The sequence below is a fragment of the Rhinatrema bivittatum genome, chromosome 9, assembly GCF_901001135.1.
Source record: "Rhinatrema bivittatum chromosome 9, aRhiBiv1.1, whole genome shotgun sequence".
Lineage (NCBI taxonomy): Eukaryota > Metazoa > Chordata > Amphibia > Gymnophiona > Rhinatrematidae > Rhinatrema > Rhinatrema bivittatum.
In genome coordinates this window covers 56,881,009-56,896,384 of record NC_042623.1, presented here as the reverse complement: position 1 = coordinate 56,896,384, position 15,376 = coordinate 56,881,009, and the positions used below count along the sequence as shown (strand labels likewise).

General features: G+C 41.8%; 1 protein-coding gene across 4 annotated transcripts in view; it reads left to right on the top strand.

Moving 5' to 3' along the window:
* LOC115098931 (mucin-19-like) overlaps positions 1–15,376 on the top strand; it is a 308,825-nt gene that overhangs the window by 83,915 nt on the left and 209,534 nt on the right. For 3 of the 4 annotated variants that reach the window (XM_029616058.1, XM_029616060.1, XM_029616056.1), the window contains 2 exons: positions 7,900–7,932; positions 14,806–14,841. In XM_029616058.1, the coding sequence (XP_029471918.1) occupies positions 7,900–7,932; positions 14,806–14,841 (69 nt within the window). The remainder of the gene's footprint in view (positions 1–7,899; positions 7,933–14,805; positions 14,842–15,376) is intronic. The other variant, XM_029616057.1, reaches the window with a different exon arrangement.

The following is a 15,376-nucleotide window of genomic DNA, read 5'->3' as shown; positions in this document are numbered from 1 at the left end:
ATCCGTGCACTTGGCCGGATCCTGTCACAGGGTAGGAGCACTGGATGGCCGGCGCCATCTTGTGCTCCTACCATGTGACTGGGGCTGACCAATGGCACCGGTAGTCCCTGTGACATAGTAAGGGCAAAGGCTATCGGCGCCATTTTGATTACTGGCAGCCGATGACCCGAGTGCAGGAGATTGCTCCCGGACCCCTGTTGGACCATCAGTCTTGGAGGACCCTCCTGACCCCCACAAGACTTGCCAAAAGTCCAGCGGGGGTTCAGGAGTGACCTCCTGCACTCGGACCCTCGGCTGCCAGTATTCAAAATGGCACCGATAGCCTTTGCCCTTACTATGTCACAGGGACTACCAGTGCCATTGGTCAGTCCCTGTCACATGGTAGGAGCACAAGATGGCACCGGCCATCCAGTGCTCCTACCATGTGACAGGATCCGGCCAATGGCACGGATACATAAGAACATAAGAAAATGCCATACTGGGTCAGACCAAAGGTTCATCAAGCCCAGCATCCTGTTTCCAACAGTGGACAATTCAGGCCATAAGAACCTGGCAAGTACCCAAAAACTAAGTCTATGTTACCATTGCTAATGGCAGTGGCTATTCTCTAGGTGAACTTAATAGCAAGTAATGGACTTCTCCTCCAAGAACTTATCCAATCCTTTTTTAAACACAGCTATACTAACTGCACTAACCACATCCTCTGGCAACAAATTCCAGAGTTTAATTGTGCGTTGAGTAAAAAAGAACTTTCTCCGATTAGTTTTAAATGTGCCCGTTGCTAACTTCATGGAATGCCCCCTAGTCCTTCAACTATCCGAAAGAGTACATAACCGATTCACATCTACCCGTTCTAGACCTCTCATGATTTTAAACATCTCTATCATATCCCCCCTCAGTCGCCTCTTCTCCAAGCTGAAAAGTCCTAACCTCTTTAGTCTTTCCTCATAGGGGAGTTGTTCCATTCCCCTTATCATTTTTGTAGCCCTTCTCTATACCTTCTCCATCGCAATTATATCTTTTTTGAGATGCGGAGACCAGAATTGTACACAGTATTCAAGGTACGGTCTCACCATGGAGCGATAAAGAGGCATTATGACATTTTCCATTTTATTCACCATTCCCTTTCTAATAATTCCTAACATTCTGTTTGCTTTTTTGACTGCCGCATCACACTGAACCGACGATTTCAATGTGTTATCCACTATGATACCTAGATCTCTTTCTTGGATTGTAGCACCTAATATGGAACCCAACATTGTGTAATTATAGCATGGGTTATTTTTCCCTATATGCATCACTTTGCACTTATCCACATTAAATTTCATCTGCCATTTGGATGCCCAATTCTTTTCCAGTCTCACAAGGTCTAACTGCAATTTGTCACATGGTAAGGGCAAAGGGCCATCGGCGCCATTTTGATTAGTGGCAGCTGACCGCCCGGTAGCCGGAGGACGTCCCAGAGCGGGAGATCGTGGGAGATCGCTCCCGGGACCCCACTGGACCACCAGCTACCTGTAGAAAGTTTTTTGGGGGGTCGGGAAGGTTTTAAATCTTATCCCTAGTTCTCCTAATAATAGCTTTGTTGATTTTAATCATTTTCTTAAAATATGAAACCTCTCAAAGTATTTTTGTCCTGTCTGTTTATCTTGACTGGATTTGTAAACTCTAAGTTGCAGGGACTGGTTCTTGTGTGTATTTGTACAGTGCTGTGTACATTTGTAATGCTTTAAAAATGATAGGTAGTAGTAGGAGTAGAGGTAGTGGAGGCCATCACTGTAACACTCCAGAGTTTCAATGCATGGATGAGACGATGGTGCAGGGAAGAGGGATTCAGCTTTGTAAGGAACTGGGGAAACTTTTGGGGAAAGGGGAGACTTTTCCGAAAGGATGAGCTCCACCTTAACCAGGGTGGAACCAAGCTGCTGGCACTAACTTTCAAAAAGGAGATAGAGCAACTTTTAAACTAGAACAAGGGTGAAAGCTGACAGTCACTCAGCAGTGCATGGTTCGGAGAAATGTATCCTTGAAGGATACTAATGAAACAGGAGAGTTAGGGCATCTCAACAGAGAGGTTCCATTAAAAGCAAACATAGTCCATATGCCTATATGTAAAAAATCACCAAAACTAATGATTCAAATTATCCCAAACAACTGAAAAGCAGGTTGTTAAAACAAACAAAAAACACACTTTGAAATATCTGTATGCCAATGCCAGAAGTCTAAGAAGTAAGATGGGAGAGTTAGAGTGTATAGCAGCAAATGATAAGATTGACATAATTGGTGGAAGGAGGATAACCAATGGGACAGTGCTATATCAAGGTACAAATTATATCGCAATGATAGGGAGGATCAACTTGGCGGGGGTGTGGCACTTTATGTCCGGGAGGGTATAGAGTCCAACAGGCTAAAGATCATACAAGAGACTAAATGCTCAGTAGAATCTGTATGGGTAGAAATCCCATATGTGTTGGGTAACTTTATAGTGATAGGAGTATACTACCGTCCACCTGGACAAAATGGTCAGACAGATGATGAAATGCTAAGAGAAATCAGGGAAGCAAACCAATTTGGCAGTGCAATAATAATGGGAGATTTCAATTACCCCACTCACACAAGGGAGTCAGCGGTTAACCACAACATATAATCAGACCACCAAAAATGTGGAACCCAAATAACAATTTAAATAATGGCCTAAGAAGGTGTCAGCAAGCCTTGACGTTATGTGTCACTCTCAACCAGACACTAACCGGTCTTATCTATCATTCACCTTCATCATTATTTTAATGCAGCAAAAATATATTTTTTCTTTTCTTTTTCAAAAATTAATTAAAAATGTCCTCCATTATTATGAAACAGTATGACTCTTTCATGTACAGTTGGTAGGGGAGCCCTACACTGGCCGGTGTTTCGCTGAGTAAGCTTCCTCAGGGGCGTATAGAAGCACTTCAATGCAGAGCCACATATCTAAAACAAGGATAAATAAAGAAAAGGTTGCACATTTATAATAAAGGTGAAACCAATACTTATCTTAAGACACCATGGCTACCATATTAGACAGGACCAGACGTCTCAACCATCTTGGAAGGAAACAAATGGAGGAACCCGAACCGAGGCTAGCTCCCCTAGTGCAATATAATAAAAACAATTTGTGGATTTATTGTTAAAACACAAAAGTTCTTGTTTTGAGCTTATGTATTAAATGTATTAAATGTAGTGCAGAAATATATGGCAATATTTTTGGAAATATGATGTGGTATGATGTAATGATTCCCAGAGTTATGTTTGGTAATTTCAAGCATAGCCAGTTCAGTTTTTTGATATCTGGTTATATGTAGCCAGATTACTTTAGGCTAGGAGCTCAGTGGGATATTTCTCCCACTGAATATGTGGGACAAGTTATTCAGCTTACTTTAGCTGGTTAACTTGCCCACTAACCAGCCTACTGAATATGGATCTCATAGTCCCTTCACCCAGATGAATATCAAGATCCAATTTCTCATACCTCTATTTTATTCCCTTTGTAGATTCTGACTCTTCTCATTTGCAGATTTCTTTTGAGATGATAGTAAATGCACCTAGATGGTGCCTCTGGTTTCATCTCTTCCCCCAGTGCTCCTTCTCCCGGATAATGATTGTGAATCCATTGCAGTCTGAGGACCTGAATGGTCCCGAGGTTCGTTCTAGGTGAAAGAAATAATTTCCTCCAGATGGCAAAGAATCTTAGTCCTTGGGCCCTAGGGCACTCAGCAACGCAAACAAAAGGAAAAATTCTTTAACCAAAAAGGGAAACCAAATGAGACAGGAAGGGTGGAAAACCCCATCCTCAAATAACAAAAAGGTTTCCAAAAACTATGGACAAAATAATGGACAAGGTACTCTAACTCCATCTCTTTATCCAGGTATCAGTCCAGAGACGCCAGGGGTCTCACCCAAGGAAATATAACCAAATGAAAGACAGCAAAGGATATGCTGCCCCAAAAGGGGTCAATTAAGGAATCCACACCTTAAGATGGTGGCAGGAGTTTATAAACTGCAAGAGCACACCATCTGAGTCTCCCACTTGGGGGAACCAAAACCCCAAACTACTGTTAACTGTTCATTCTGTTCCCCTCCCAAAATCTTTCTGGTAGAGAATTCTTTAGCTTGTCTACACCTCATTTGGGAATCTGAGTGTAGTGTGCATGTAGCCGTGATATGATCATGGGAGCTCATCACTGTGCGATGACTGCAGATGTTTGTAAGATGAGGATCCTAATTTTGGCTGGGGCATATCTTTTGTTTCAAGGATTTCATTTTTTGAAGTTTCTGGAAGGGAAAAGAATCCCACAGTAAAAAAATCTTGCAAACAAAACACTTTTGAGGAACTTTTTCCTAGTTCTTAAATTTAGCCCTTCCATGCAAAAGTCCCTTTAGAGCATCCTGCAGAACCTTTTCTTGTGCAATTTTGCTGTGAATGAATGATCTTCCATAACTTCCATAACTGTGGCATTGTCACCCTTGACGTGTACAGAGATACACAACAATAAAAATGGACAAATTATTTTGAATACCAATGGTTGCAGCTTTTAATTAGACTTGAGTACCTAATGTGGGTGTTCAAGTCTACCTATGTCCTATACCATGCCATCCCATGAGAGGCGCTGTCAGGTCACTAAGCCACCATCTTGTCAGTCTTTAAGGGCCTGCCTCTGGTCAGCGGTGCCCTCTTGAAGCTGAGATGTCATGGATGATGGGAAAACTGGGCAGACCACCACACACATCAGTATCCACTGGTGTCATCCTGGCCCAATCCCTGGGCCCATCAGCTGTTGTACCCCTGGACCTTCCACCTCTTGGACCAAGGTGGCAATCCTAGTCATACCTTCTTGCATGAGCCCTCAGGCCCTTCCCCTAATATGCTGCCCCCCCCCCCAAACTAAATTTGATCACCCTGGTGTGCAGGGGTAACAAAATTAAAAGAACATGTAAATATTGTATAAACATATAAAAAATGCTACTTACTAATAGCTGTTTAACAAAATAGGGGCAGAATGGGAAGGAATTTGTCCAGCCCCAGGTTGCATAGGAAGAGGGGAAGATGCTGGGACCGGCCAATTTTAAATCTCTCGTCTGCCCCACCTCATCCTGGTGATGTTATAACACTGCTGTAGGCCAATTAGAGGAGCATGGATGTTAGCGGTGCTGTCCAATAATGTGAGCTTGCTCTATGATAACCAAATACAGTGTGTGTCGGTGCCAACTTCATTGGAAGGCACTGCTGATGCTAGATCCTTGTGCTTGCTGTCAAACATTATGGCTGGTGTCATTAAGAGCAGCCTGCTGGGCCTGGTGTGGCCCTCTTCCCATCACCCTCCCCCCCTGGCCTGTAGATGAGTCCTAAGTTCTGGGCAGCCCACCCATTGGACTGTGATGCAAAAAAAGCATGCAGACCAGCTCATTAAACAAGTTTGCAGTGCTAATATATGTGCAAAAAGTTCTAAGCAGGCTATTTTTTTTTTTCAAAAATACACTTCAGTGATAGTTACCTAGTAATGATGGCAGAAACATACCAAGTGATCCATCCAGGCTAGCCAGCAATTTTCTTATGATAGTAACTGCCGTTCTGTGCAGGTTACCCCCATGTTTTCTGTTAAGGGTAGTAACTGCCTCTCCATGCCAGTAACCTCCAAGCCTTCTGTTTAGTAATATCTACAATCAAAACCAAGCAGTTGTCAAAGCCATCACAAAATTACTGCTAGCAACATTATTACTGGGTGAGCAGCCTTCATGATAATTCTGACCATGCTGCTTGAATGTACTTTGCTTTTCGACTTGGCCGTAGTAGCTGTCCTGTTCTTTTTCCATAATGTCTGCTCATCAGTCCCCTGCACCGTAAAAGTTGAGGCCCAGCATTGGCTGTCAACTGAATCCAATTCCCGTTCTCCCCGCCTCCCCCCCCCCCCCCACCACCATCAAAGTAGAGAGCAATGTTGCAAAAAATATTAAGGCTAATTAGTTAAGGATAGTAGTCTCCATACCTTCTGATAGTCTCCATACCTTCTGATAGTAACTGCTGTTCTGTGCGGATCACCCCCATGCACTCTTTTCTTCATTTTCAACCTCTAGCCTTTAGGGATCCACAGTGTTTATTCCATGCCCTTTTGAATTAATTTACTGCTTTTGTCCTCGCCTTCTCTTCCTGGGTGATGATTCCCCTCATGCACACTCTGAAACTGGGAGGTGGCAGAGCAGATATCTCTTGGATCAGTGGCATTAATCATTGCCGAATGTAAAGTAGATTCACACAAAGTTGTTTTCCTTGTAGAAACTGTACAATATGGCATACTTCTAAATTACTTTGAAGACTTCCCTAGTTAACACTCATACTATGAGGAAGATCAGATGTTTGGTGTAGTGCCATCAGTGAAAGAAGTATGTGCCCATGTCTTCGAGACTGTTTTTAAATCCAGAAACCCTGAATCTTCCTCATCTTGGCCCTCTCAGGTTAAGGGATTACTAGAAATTGATTTGTTTTGTCTGGGGGTGTCTCAGCTGGATAGTAAACACAGTGTACACCTAGCAACACTATAGTAAATGTTAAGTAGTAGTTCATAGTAGCAATAGTAATAAACTAGATATTCACAAAGTTGTCTTCATTGTATAAGCTTGAAAAACTGACATCTGAAAATTATTTCAGCTGATTCTCTCTTCTACTTTAATAAGTCATTGGACATTTTCTGCCATAGGTCTTCCATTACAAAAAAAAAAAATAATAATAAAGAAGTTTAAAATACACATATCAAAAGCTGGATTAGCTTTATTCCAATTTTATTGTATTGCCATTATGGACAAGGGACTCTGAAAGCCGTCTCTTTTGTTTTTCACCGAGGGCACTCTGCCTAATGGTAAGAACCTTCTCCATGTCTTTTTTTAACGGGATTAAATAGGCTTTAAAGACAGGTTTACTGTGAAACATTATTTGAGTTTCTTGTTCATGAACTTTCCTGTTCGGATAATCTTTAACTGTGAGCAAATCGGATGTCTCATGGAACTTAGGCAACAGTGACTGGCGAGTGCACGCTTGAATCTCACAAAATTGCCTTCATTGTAGAAAACCTGAAAAACTGAATTGATTCAAAATTCTTTCAGCCAGTAATCTCTTCTACATCAACGGGTTCATTCTAAATTTATGTAGGTTCAATAGGATCTCACTGAACGAGAGATGCAATCTACACAATAATGTAATCATATCAAAGCCATGATTTTATGACCTCCAATATTATTGCATTGAATCTCTCAGAGATGGGATTTCCCACAGTTGTCTCTTCCACTTTGCTGGAGGGCACTCTGCATACAAGCTGCTCTCCTTTAGTCCATTTGTAACTGATAAGCAAAACTGATTTGTAATGGCTGAATTTAACTTTGACTTAATTAACAAACAAGCTCGCTATTAAAATGGAAAAGAAGAAGCAAGGCTAAGTGGCTTATACAAAGAAGTTTCATAATTAAGATTTTACATAGAGACAAACAAAAATATGAGAAATTTATGTTAGTGAGACATGATCCATACTACATCACTTGTAGCAAATTCACTTGAGATGTTGTAAAGATCATTGCTAACTTAAAAAAAAAGCTTGGATTTTTAATATGGTGATATAATATTGATTTCACACAACTTCAAAGTCTACAGCTACATCCTTGCCCGGTTTATTACAGAAGTTTGATTGGCAAGGACTGAAACACTTGTAGTATTTTAGTAGTGAGAGGAAATTTATAATCAGGAAACTTTAATTAATAAATGGATTCAATTTCTTATTGGTCATTAAATGTGAATGAATAAGAATTTTAGTATTTTCCAGTTTTATGGGAAATATTGTTTGCATTCTAACTGAATTGTATTTTATTGCTGTGAAACAGGCGAACGTAACAACACAATAAAGTGGCCTCCTGGTAAGAATATTCTCCAAATTGTTTATATTGTTAAACTGGCTATGGAGATGGGATCTTAGAAAACAATTTTTATTGAACTTCTTCCCTCCCAAACACTCCCCTCAGTGAGGGATTTGGGCTAATGCTATTCTTAGGTACCCCCCCTTTTTTTCCCATGAGCCTCAGGGCCTTTCTCTCCCGCCACCACTCCAGCCCAGCCTCGACCCCTGATCCAGCAACATGACTTATCCTTTGATTACAGTGAGTGCAGGACCAAAGCTTGTCTCGCAGGCCCCACCACAGTACAGAAGCCCAGAGTGAGAGCGGCCTGTCAGTGCAGGTTTAGTCCAGGCACTCCCTCCAATCTAAAGATAGCTTTGCATCATTGCAGGACAGCACGTGAAATCTTCAGAATGTGTGAGGGTGATGGTGGTGGTGGGGGGGTGATTTTGGAGGTTGAAGACAGGATTGGTGGCCTGAGGAATGGTGGGGAGGGGGAGGAGTCAGGAAAGCAGGGCATGGCAGGAGATTTACTATCCTAGGCCTGCTCATGGACACTGTTAAACTGGGAGGAAGATCAGATGTTACTTGGAATGACAGTATCAGTTCAATCTGTGTGTAAATTAGATTTTCACAATGTTGGCTTTATTGTATACACTTTAAAACCAACAGATTTGAACATTTTTTCAGCTGCTTATCTCTTCCACATTAACAACTCATGCCAAATATTCTGCCATATATTCCAAATGTTTACAAACATTAGAAGAAGTATAATAATATAAATAGATCACAGAGTTAACTGGTCTTACTCCAGCTTAAGTAAATTCCTTTTGTCAATCACTATGGATACAGGGTGTCCAGTTTACGCAGATCTATCTCATGCATGTTCATTGTGGCTCTCCTAAAAACCTATATGGATAGGTGTGCTTCCAGGGGAGGGTTGGGAATCATTGGTATGACATATGTCACATGGCCTAAATGAAAATACGATAAAATATTTTAATTTGTACAGTAGATCTGATTTTTGTTTGTAATGAAGTCATTTGGCGTGCAGAAAAGGCAGTTATTAATTTAAAGACATATTTGTTGCATTTCTTGAAATAGCCCATGTAACTGATTTTACAGCGCTATTTAAAACTCAGCCCTTGCACTGCTTATTGCAGACATTTAACATATAAGGACTGAGACATTTGTTTTGTAGTGTTGAGACAAAAAAATTAAAATTAGACAAATTTAAAGGATGCTATGCTTTACAATTTATTAACTTATTGTTTATTAATTTGAATGTGACTCAAGTGAGCAAGAGGCATAAGTGTGTTATTGTTGAGATGAGTCCAAGTCTAAAAAGCACTATTATTTAAAAAAATCTTTTTTTTTTAAGTTCAATGTTTTGATTAAAAGAAATAAGGAAAAACAAAATGTACAAAATTCGTAACAAGCAAACCTCAGTCAGTAACACAAAAGCCATTTAAGACATGTAGTAACTAGTATCATGGTTTTGCCTGGTGTTCAGCCTCATTGTGCCTTGATCCTGTTTGCTATGACTCCTCCCTATCAGCAGAGGCCTCCAGTGAGGTCTGTTCTGAGCTTCCCGAGCCATCTCCTCACTGGCCACCTGATTCAGCATGTGGTGCAGCCTTCTCTTCATGTGGGATCCTCTGCAAGCTTCACCTCCAGTCTTGCCAATCTCCACGCCGCTGCTCACACCACATCCAAACTCTAGCCCCATTTGACCCTGCCTTGCCAGCACCTAGATGCCATTTCATGGAGTCACACTTGGTTCTCTGATTTGACCAGTTTTACCTTGCTCCATGCCTATATGGCCTCTGGGTCTTCTTGTAACTTGCTTTTGTCTGGCAGCCTATCTAGGCCTTACCTTGCTTGCGGCCTATGTTGCTCTGTGGCTTACTCAGGCTTAACTTACCTTGTAGCCTCTGGGACCTTTGTCTCCTTGTACCATGATCTGTGGCCTACTCAGGTCTTACCTTGCCTTGTGGCCTCTGGGCCTACTCTTACCTTAGGCCTTGCTCTGTGACTTACTCAGGCCTCTCCTTGCTTAGTGGCCTACGGGCCTTCTGTGTTGCTGCCTTTAGGCTTTAATGTTCTCTGTTCTGTGTTGTCCTTGTCTGCTCCTACCCCTGTCTGCCTTGTTTACTTATGTCCTTGTCTGGTCTTTTTGTGCCCTGCCCAGTCCAATCCCTAGCATACATTCCCTGCTTATCTTGCCCAGGCCTGGTGTGTATCCAGTTCCCATCCTTATATGATATCCTGCCCAACCTACCTTTCTATCCATTCCCTGTCCTTGTTCAGTATCCTGCTATACTCCTGTACCAGTATCCAGTCCTCAGCTCCTTGCCTGTTCCAGTTTCCAATCCTCAGCTCTTTGCCTGTGCTAGTATCCAGTCCTTAGCCTGTTTCAGTATCCAGTCCTCAGCCTCTTCCTTGTTCTAATATCCAGATCTCTGCTTCCAGTCTGTCTCTGCCCACTACGTCCAGCCTTTGCCTGAACTCAATTTATAGCTTGTGTCTGCCTTGCCTTGTCCAGTTTGTCCAGCCTAACCAGCCTGTTCTGCTGTGTCCAGCTTCTTTCAGTTAAGCCCTACCAACCCCCAGAATGGAAGAGCTCAAACTACAGGGAAGAGGGCTGGCTAGGCAGAAGACCAGCCCATCTTTCAGCTGTAAGCAGCCATGATGTTCAGTCATAGTAACCAAGTCCCGCTGGCCCCTTGAATCCAGGACTCAACCTCTGGGGGCAGGGCTCCTTCCCTGTAGTCCTGCCCTGCTCCTGAGGGGATGTTTCCAGAACCCAGCACTCTACATGACATCTAGTAAGCAAGAGGAGCATCATAACAATGAAAGCAGGAGGTAGATTAGGTATGGTAAAGAAAACGGTTTATCAGACCTCACATGAGTAATGATTGAGTAATCTGGTGGTACCTAACTGCTGCTTATTTCTCATATTTATAATAGAGGCACACATAGTTCCACCAGAAGTGCTTATTCAGCAATGCAGTATTCTTCTAATTTATGAAGAACTTGCTTCATTGCAATGGTTGACAAGAAATCCAAAAGTCTACTAAGAGATGGACAGAGGGTAACATTCAAACCCACAGATTTAAGAACAACAATTCAATAAGAAATAGGTGAAAATTCTTGCATCCGCTTTCATACATTATGCCAGCAAAATTTAAAAGAGGAGCATTCAAAGAGCATATGAGAAAGGGTAACTTTATCATACAAACCAGAGCAACAGCGTTGATAATCCAGCAAACATGCTTTAAAGAGTTTATAAGGTGCTGCACAGTACATAGATTGAGTGATCAATAATGGTAAAGACACACTTTCTGTTGAAAGCCAAAATTTTCCCCATCGAACATCTGGAGTCTGGTCAATCAGATCCGATTCCCAACTTTTTGCTAAACCAGGACATCTAAGAAAGTTACCTTGTTTTACAAGTTTATAAATAGCAGATGCTAAGTGACCTTTCTGAAGCATATCAATATAAAAAGTGAAGACTCCCAAAACCAGAAGGGGTTCTGATGTTAAAAATTCAGAAGAATGGAGTGAGTTATATAATTGAAGCCATCAAAAGCCTTGGGTTTGTGGGAGAGAATATGAGATTAAATCAGCAAAGGGGATCATTTTTGCACTGTCTACTACCTGACATAAAAATAATATTCCACACTGTTTCCAAGAAGCACCGTGAATTCCTATAGGAATCTCAGGATTATACCATAGCCGGGTAAGGAAATCAGTGGGTTGCAAACTGGCAAATTCTGCCAAGGTTGTAGAGGTAAAAGATAATTGGGGAACAAGTTAAACACCAAAGCTGCTTCATCCCAGGGAATGCCGCTAAGTGTAAAGGATACACCAAACCTTGTACCAAGTCTAACCAGCGAGGTTGCTCAGACACAGGTAAATAATCAGCAAACCAGTATTGAATTTGTTCTAATATATATGCCTAATGATAACTAAGAAAATCTGGCAAATTGAAGCTTTAAGCTTGTTTAAAGCGATTTTGGGAGTTTAGACTTTCATAAAAAGGCAGATAATTTATCCACATGCTTGTAAAATCCTGCAGGAAATAGACACGGTAACATACTAAGGGCTTGATTCATGAAGGTATTTTCTCATAGACACAGAGCTGTAGATTTTATAAATGTACACGCAGGCATACTTTTGTTCGTGCACCAGGCGTGAACAAAAGTACGCTGGATTTTATAAGATACGCGCATATCTTATAAAATCCGGGGTCAGCGCACGCAAAGGGGTGCACATTTGTGCATCCTGCGCGCGCCGAGCCCAGCGCGCGCTGCCTGTTCCCTCCAAGGCCGCTCTGAAATCGGAGCGGCCTCGGAGGGAACTTTCCTTCCACCTCCCCTCACCTTCCCCTCCCTTCCCCTACCTAACCCACCCCCCCGGCCCTATCTAAACCCCCCTTACCTTTGTTGGCAGATTTACGCCTGCGGAAAGCAGGCGTTAATCTGCGCGCGCCAGCTGGCTGCTGGTGAGCCATCACCCGACCCAGGGGCTGGTCCGGAGGCCTCAACCACGCCCCTGGGCCTCAACCACACCCCCAGGCCAGTGTCACGCCCCCGGGCCCGCCCCCGAAACGCCACGTCACTCGCGGCACGCCCTCCGACATGCCCCTCCATGCAAGCCTAGTCCTTCTATTATTCGAAAGTGAAAATAACCGAGTCACATCTACTCGTTCAAGACCTCTCATTATCTTAAAGACCTCTATCATATCCCCCCTCAGCCGTCTCTTCTCCAAGCTGAACAGCCCTAATCTCTTCAGCCTTTCCTCATAGGGAAACTGTTCCATCCCCTTTATCATTTTGGTTGCCCTTCTCTGTACCTTCTCCATCGCAACTATATCTTTTTTGAGATGCGGCGACCAGAATTGTACACAGTATTCAAGGTGTGGTCTCACCATGGAGCGATATAGAGGCATTATGACATTTTCCGTTCTATTAACCATTCCCTTCCTTATAATTCCTAACATTCTATTTGCTTTTTTGACTGCTGCAGCACACTGAGCTGACGATTTTAAAGTATTATCCACTATGATGCCTAGATCTTTTTCCTGGGTGATAGCTCCTAATATGGAACCTAACATCGTGTAACTACAGCAAGGGTTATTTTTCCCTATATGCAACACCTTGCACTTGTCCACATTAAATTTCATCTGCCATTTGGATGCCCAATCTTCAAGTCTTGCAAGGTCCTCCTGCAATGTATAACAGTCTGCTTGTGATTTAACTACTCTGAATAATTTTGTATCATCTGCAAATTTGATAACCTCACTCGTCGTATTCCTTTCCAGATCATTTATATATATATTGAAAAGCACCGGTCCCAATACAGATCCCTGAGGTACTCCACTGTTTACCCTTTTCCACTGAGAATATTGACCATTTAATCCTACTCTCTGTTTCCTGTCTTTTAACCAGTTTGTAATCCACGAAAGGACATCGCCTCCTAACCCATGATTTTTTAGTTTTCGTAGAAGCCTATCATGAGGGACTTTGTCAAACGCCTTCTGAAAATCCAAATACACTACATCAACCAGTTCACCTTTATCCACATGTTTATTAACCCCTTCAAAAAAATGAAGCAGATTTGTTAGGCAAGACTTCCCTTGGGTAAATCCATGTTGACTGTGTCCCATTAAATCATGTCTTTCTATATGCTCTACAATTTTGATCTTGAGAATAGTTTCCACTATTTTTCCCTGCACTGAAGTCAGGCTCAATGGTCTATAATTACCCGGATCACCTCTGGAGCCTTTTTTAAATATTGGGGTTACATTGGCCACCCTCCAGTCTTCAGGTACAATGGATGATTTTAATGATAGGGTACAAATTTTAACTAATAGATCAGAAATTTCATTTTTTAGTTCCTTCAGAACCCTAGGATGCATACCATCCGGTCCAGGTGATTTGCTACTCTTTAGTTTGTCAATTTGGCCTACTACATCTTCCAGGTTCACAGTGATTTCGTTCAGTTCGTCTGAGTCATCACCCCTGAAAACCATCTCTGGAACTGGTATCTCCCCAACATCCTCATTAGTAAACACGGAGGCAAATAATTCATTTAGTCTTTCTGCAATGGCCTTATCTTCCCTAAGAGCCCCTTTAACCCCTCTGTCATCGAATGGTCCAACCGACTCACTCACAGGTTTCTTGCTTTGGATATATTTAAAAAAGATTTTATTATGAGTTTTTGCCTCTATGGCCAACTTCATTTCAAATTCTCTCTTCGCCTGTCTTATCAGTGTTTTACACTTACCTTGACAATGCTTATGTTTTATCCTATTTTCTTCAGATGGATCCTTCTTCCAATTTTTGAAGGATGTTTTTTTTGGCTAAAATAGCCTCTTTCACCTCACCTTTTAACCATGATGGTAATGTTCTGTGAACAAATAGATCTGTCAATAGCTTTTTTGTATAGATCTGAGCAGTCTGCTGGAATATTTGATCACATGACAGCGCTTTTTCCTGTATTCTGGTACACATACTTTTGTTTGATCTGTCCCTAAATACGCCCTATCTTAGTTACCTTTCAGAGTAACTTGTCCCTCCCGACGCAGCCCCACAGCAAAACACGGTCCATGTTACCAGACTTCATTCTGTATACTGCTGTTGTGGGACTTTGAAGCCGCTGATATTAAAGATTTTTTTGACAATAATAGTGCTTTTTGGACCTGGACTGATCTTAAGAATTATATAATTGTGCCTCTCGCTCGCTTGATTTGCATGCAGCATGTGAGCTTTGTTTTGCCTGCTTCTCATTTCTGCTATTAATTTGAATTAACAAAGTATACTGGGTTCTTCTTGCTTCATAGGAACCTGCTTACAATCTAACTGAAATATATCTTTTTGTATGAAACAGATACAGATAATGGCACTACTACGACATCTACTCCTGGTAAAAAAAAACTAAAAAAACTTCTCTACAGTTCTTACGTTGTTAGATAACTTTTAGATGCAGGGTCCTATAAATTATATTTTGAGCTTCTGTTTCCTGACAATTCCTCTGATGGATAACATTAAACTTTGAGGAAGATCTGATGTGTCTTGAAACCGAGGTGCTAGTCATTGGTGAGTGCAAACTTTATCAATAGTGTATGCAAAATGGTGCACTTGAATATGTGACCCTCAAAGTTGTGTGTAAATGAAATTTTCTCAAAGAGGACTTTATTATTTAAGCTTCAGAAACTGAGAGCCTGATATATTCAGCCACAGGGAATTCAGGGAAATGAGGTAGATGAACGTATCCAGCTAATTTATACCAGCTATTCAACAGCACATCCCTGAATATACCCAACCATCGTAAAGTTAGCTTGATAACTTTAGGACTGCCCCATAGCATGACTAAACTGATGTGGATAATTTAGCCAGAGAACTCTGAACATTAGTACCATCTGGCTACCTTCTCTGGTTAAGTTTGGCCCACCCCAAAA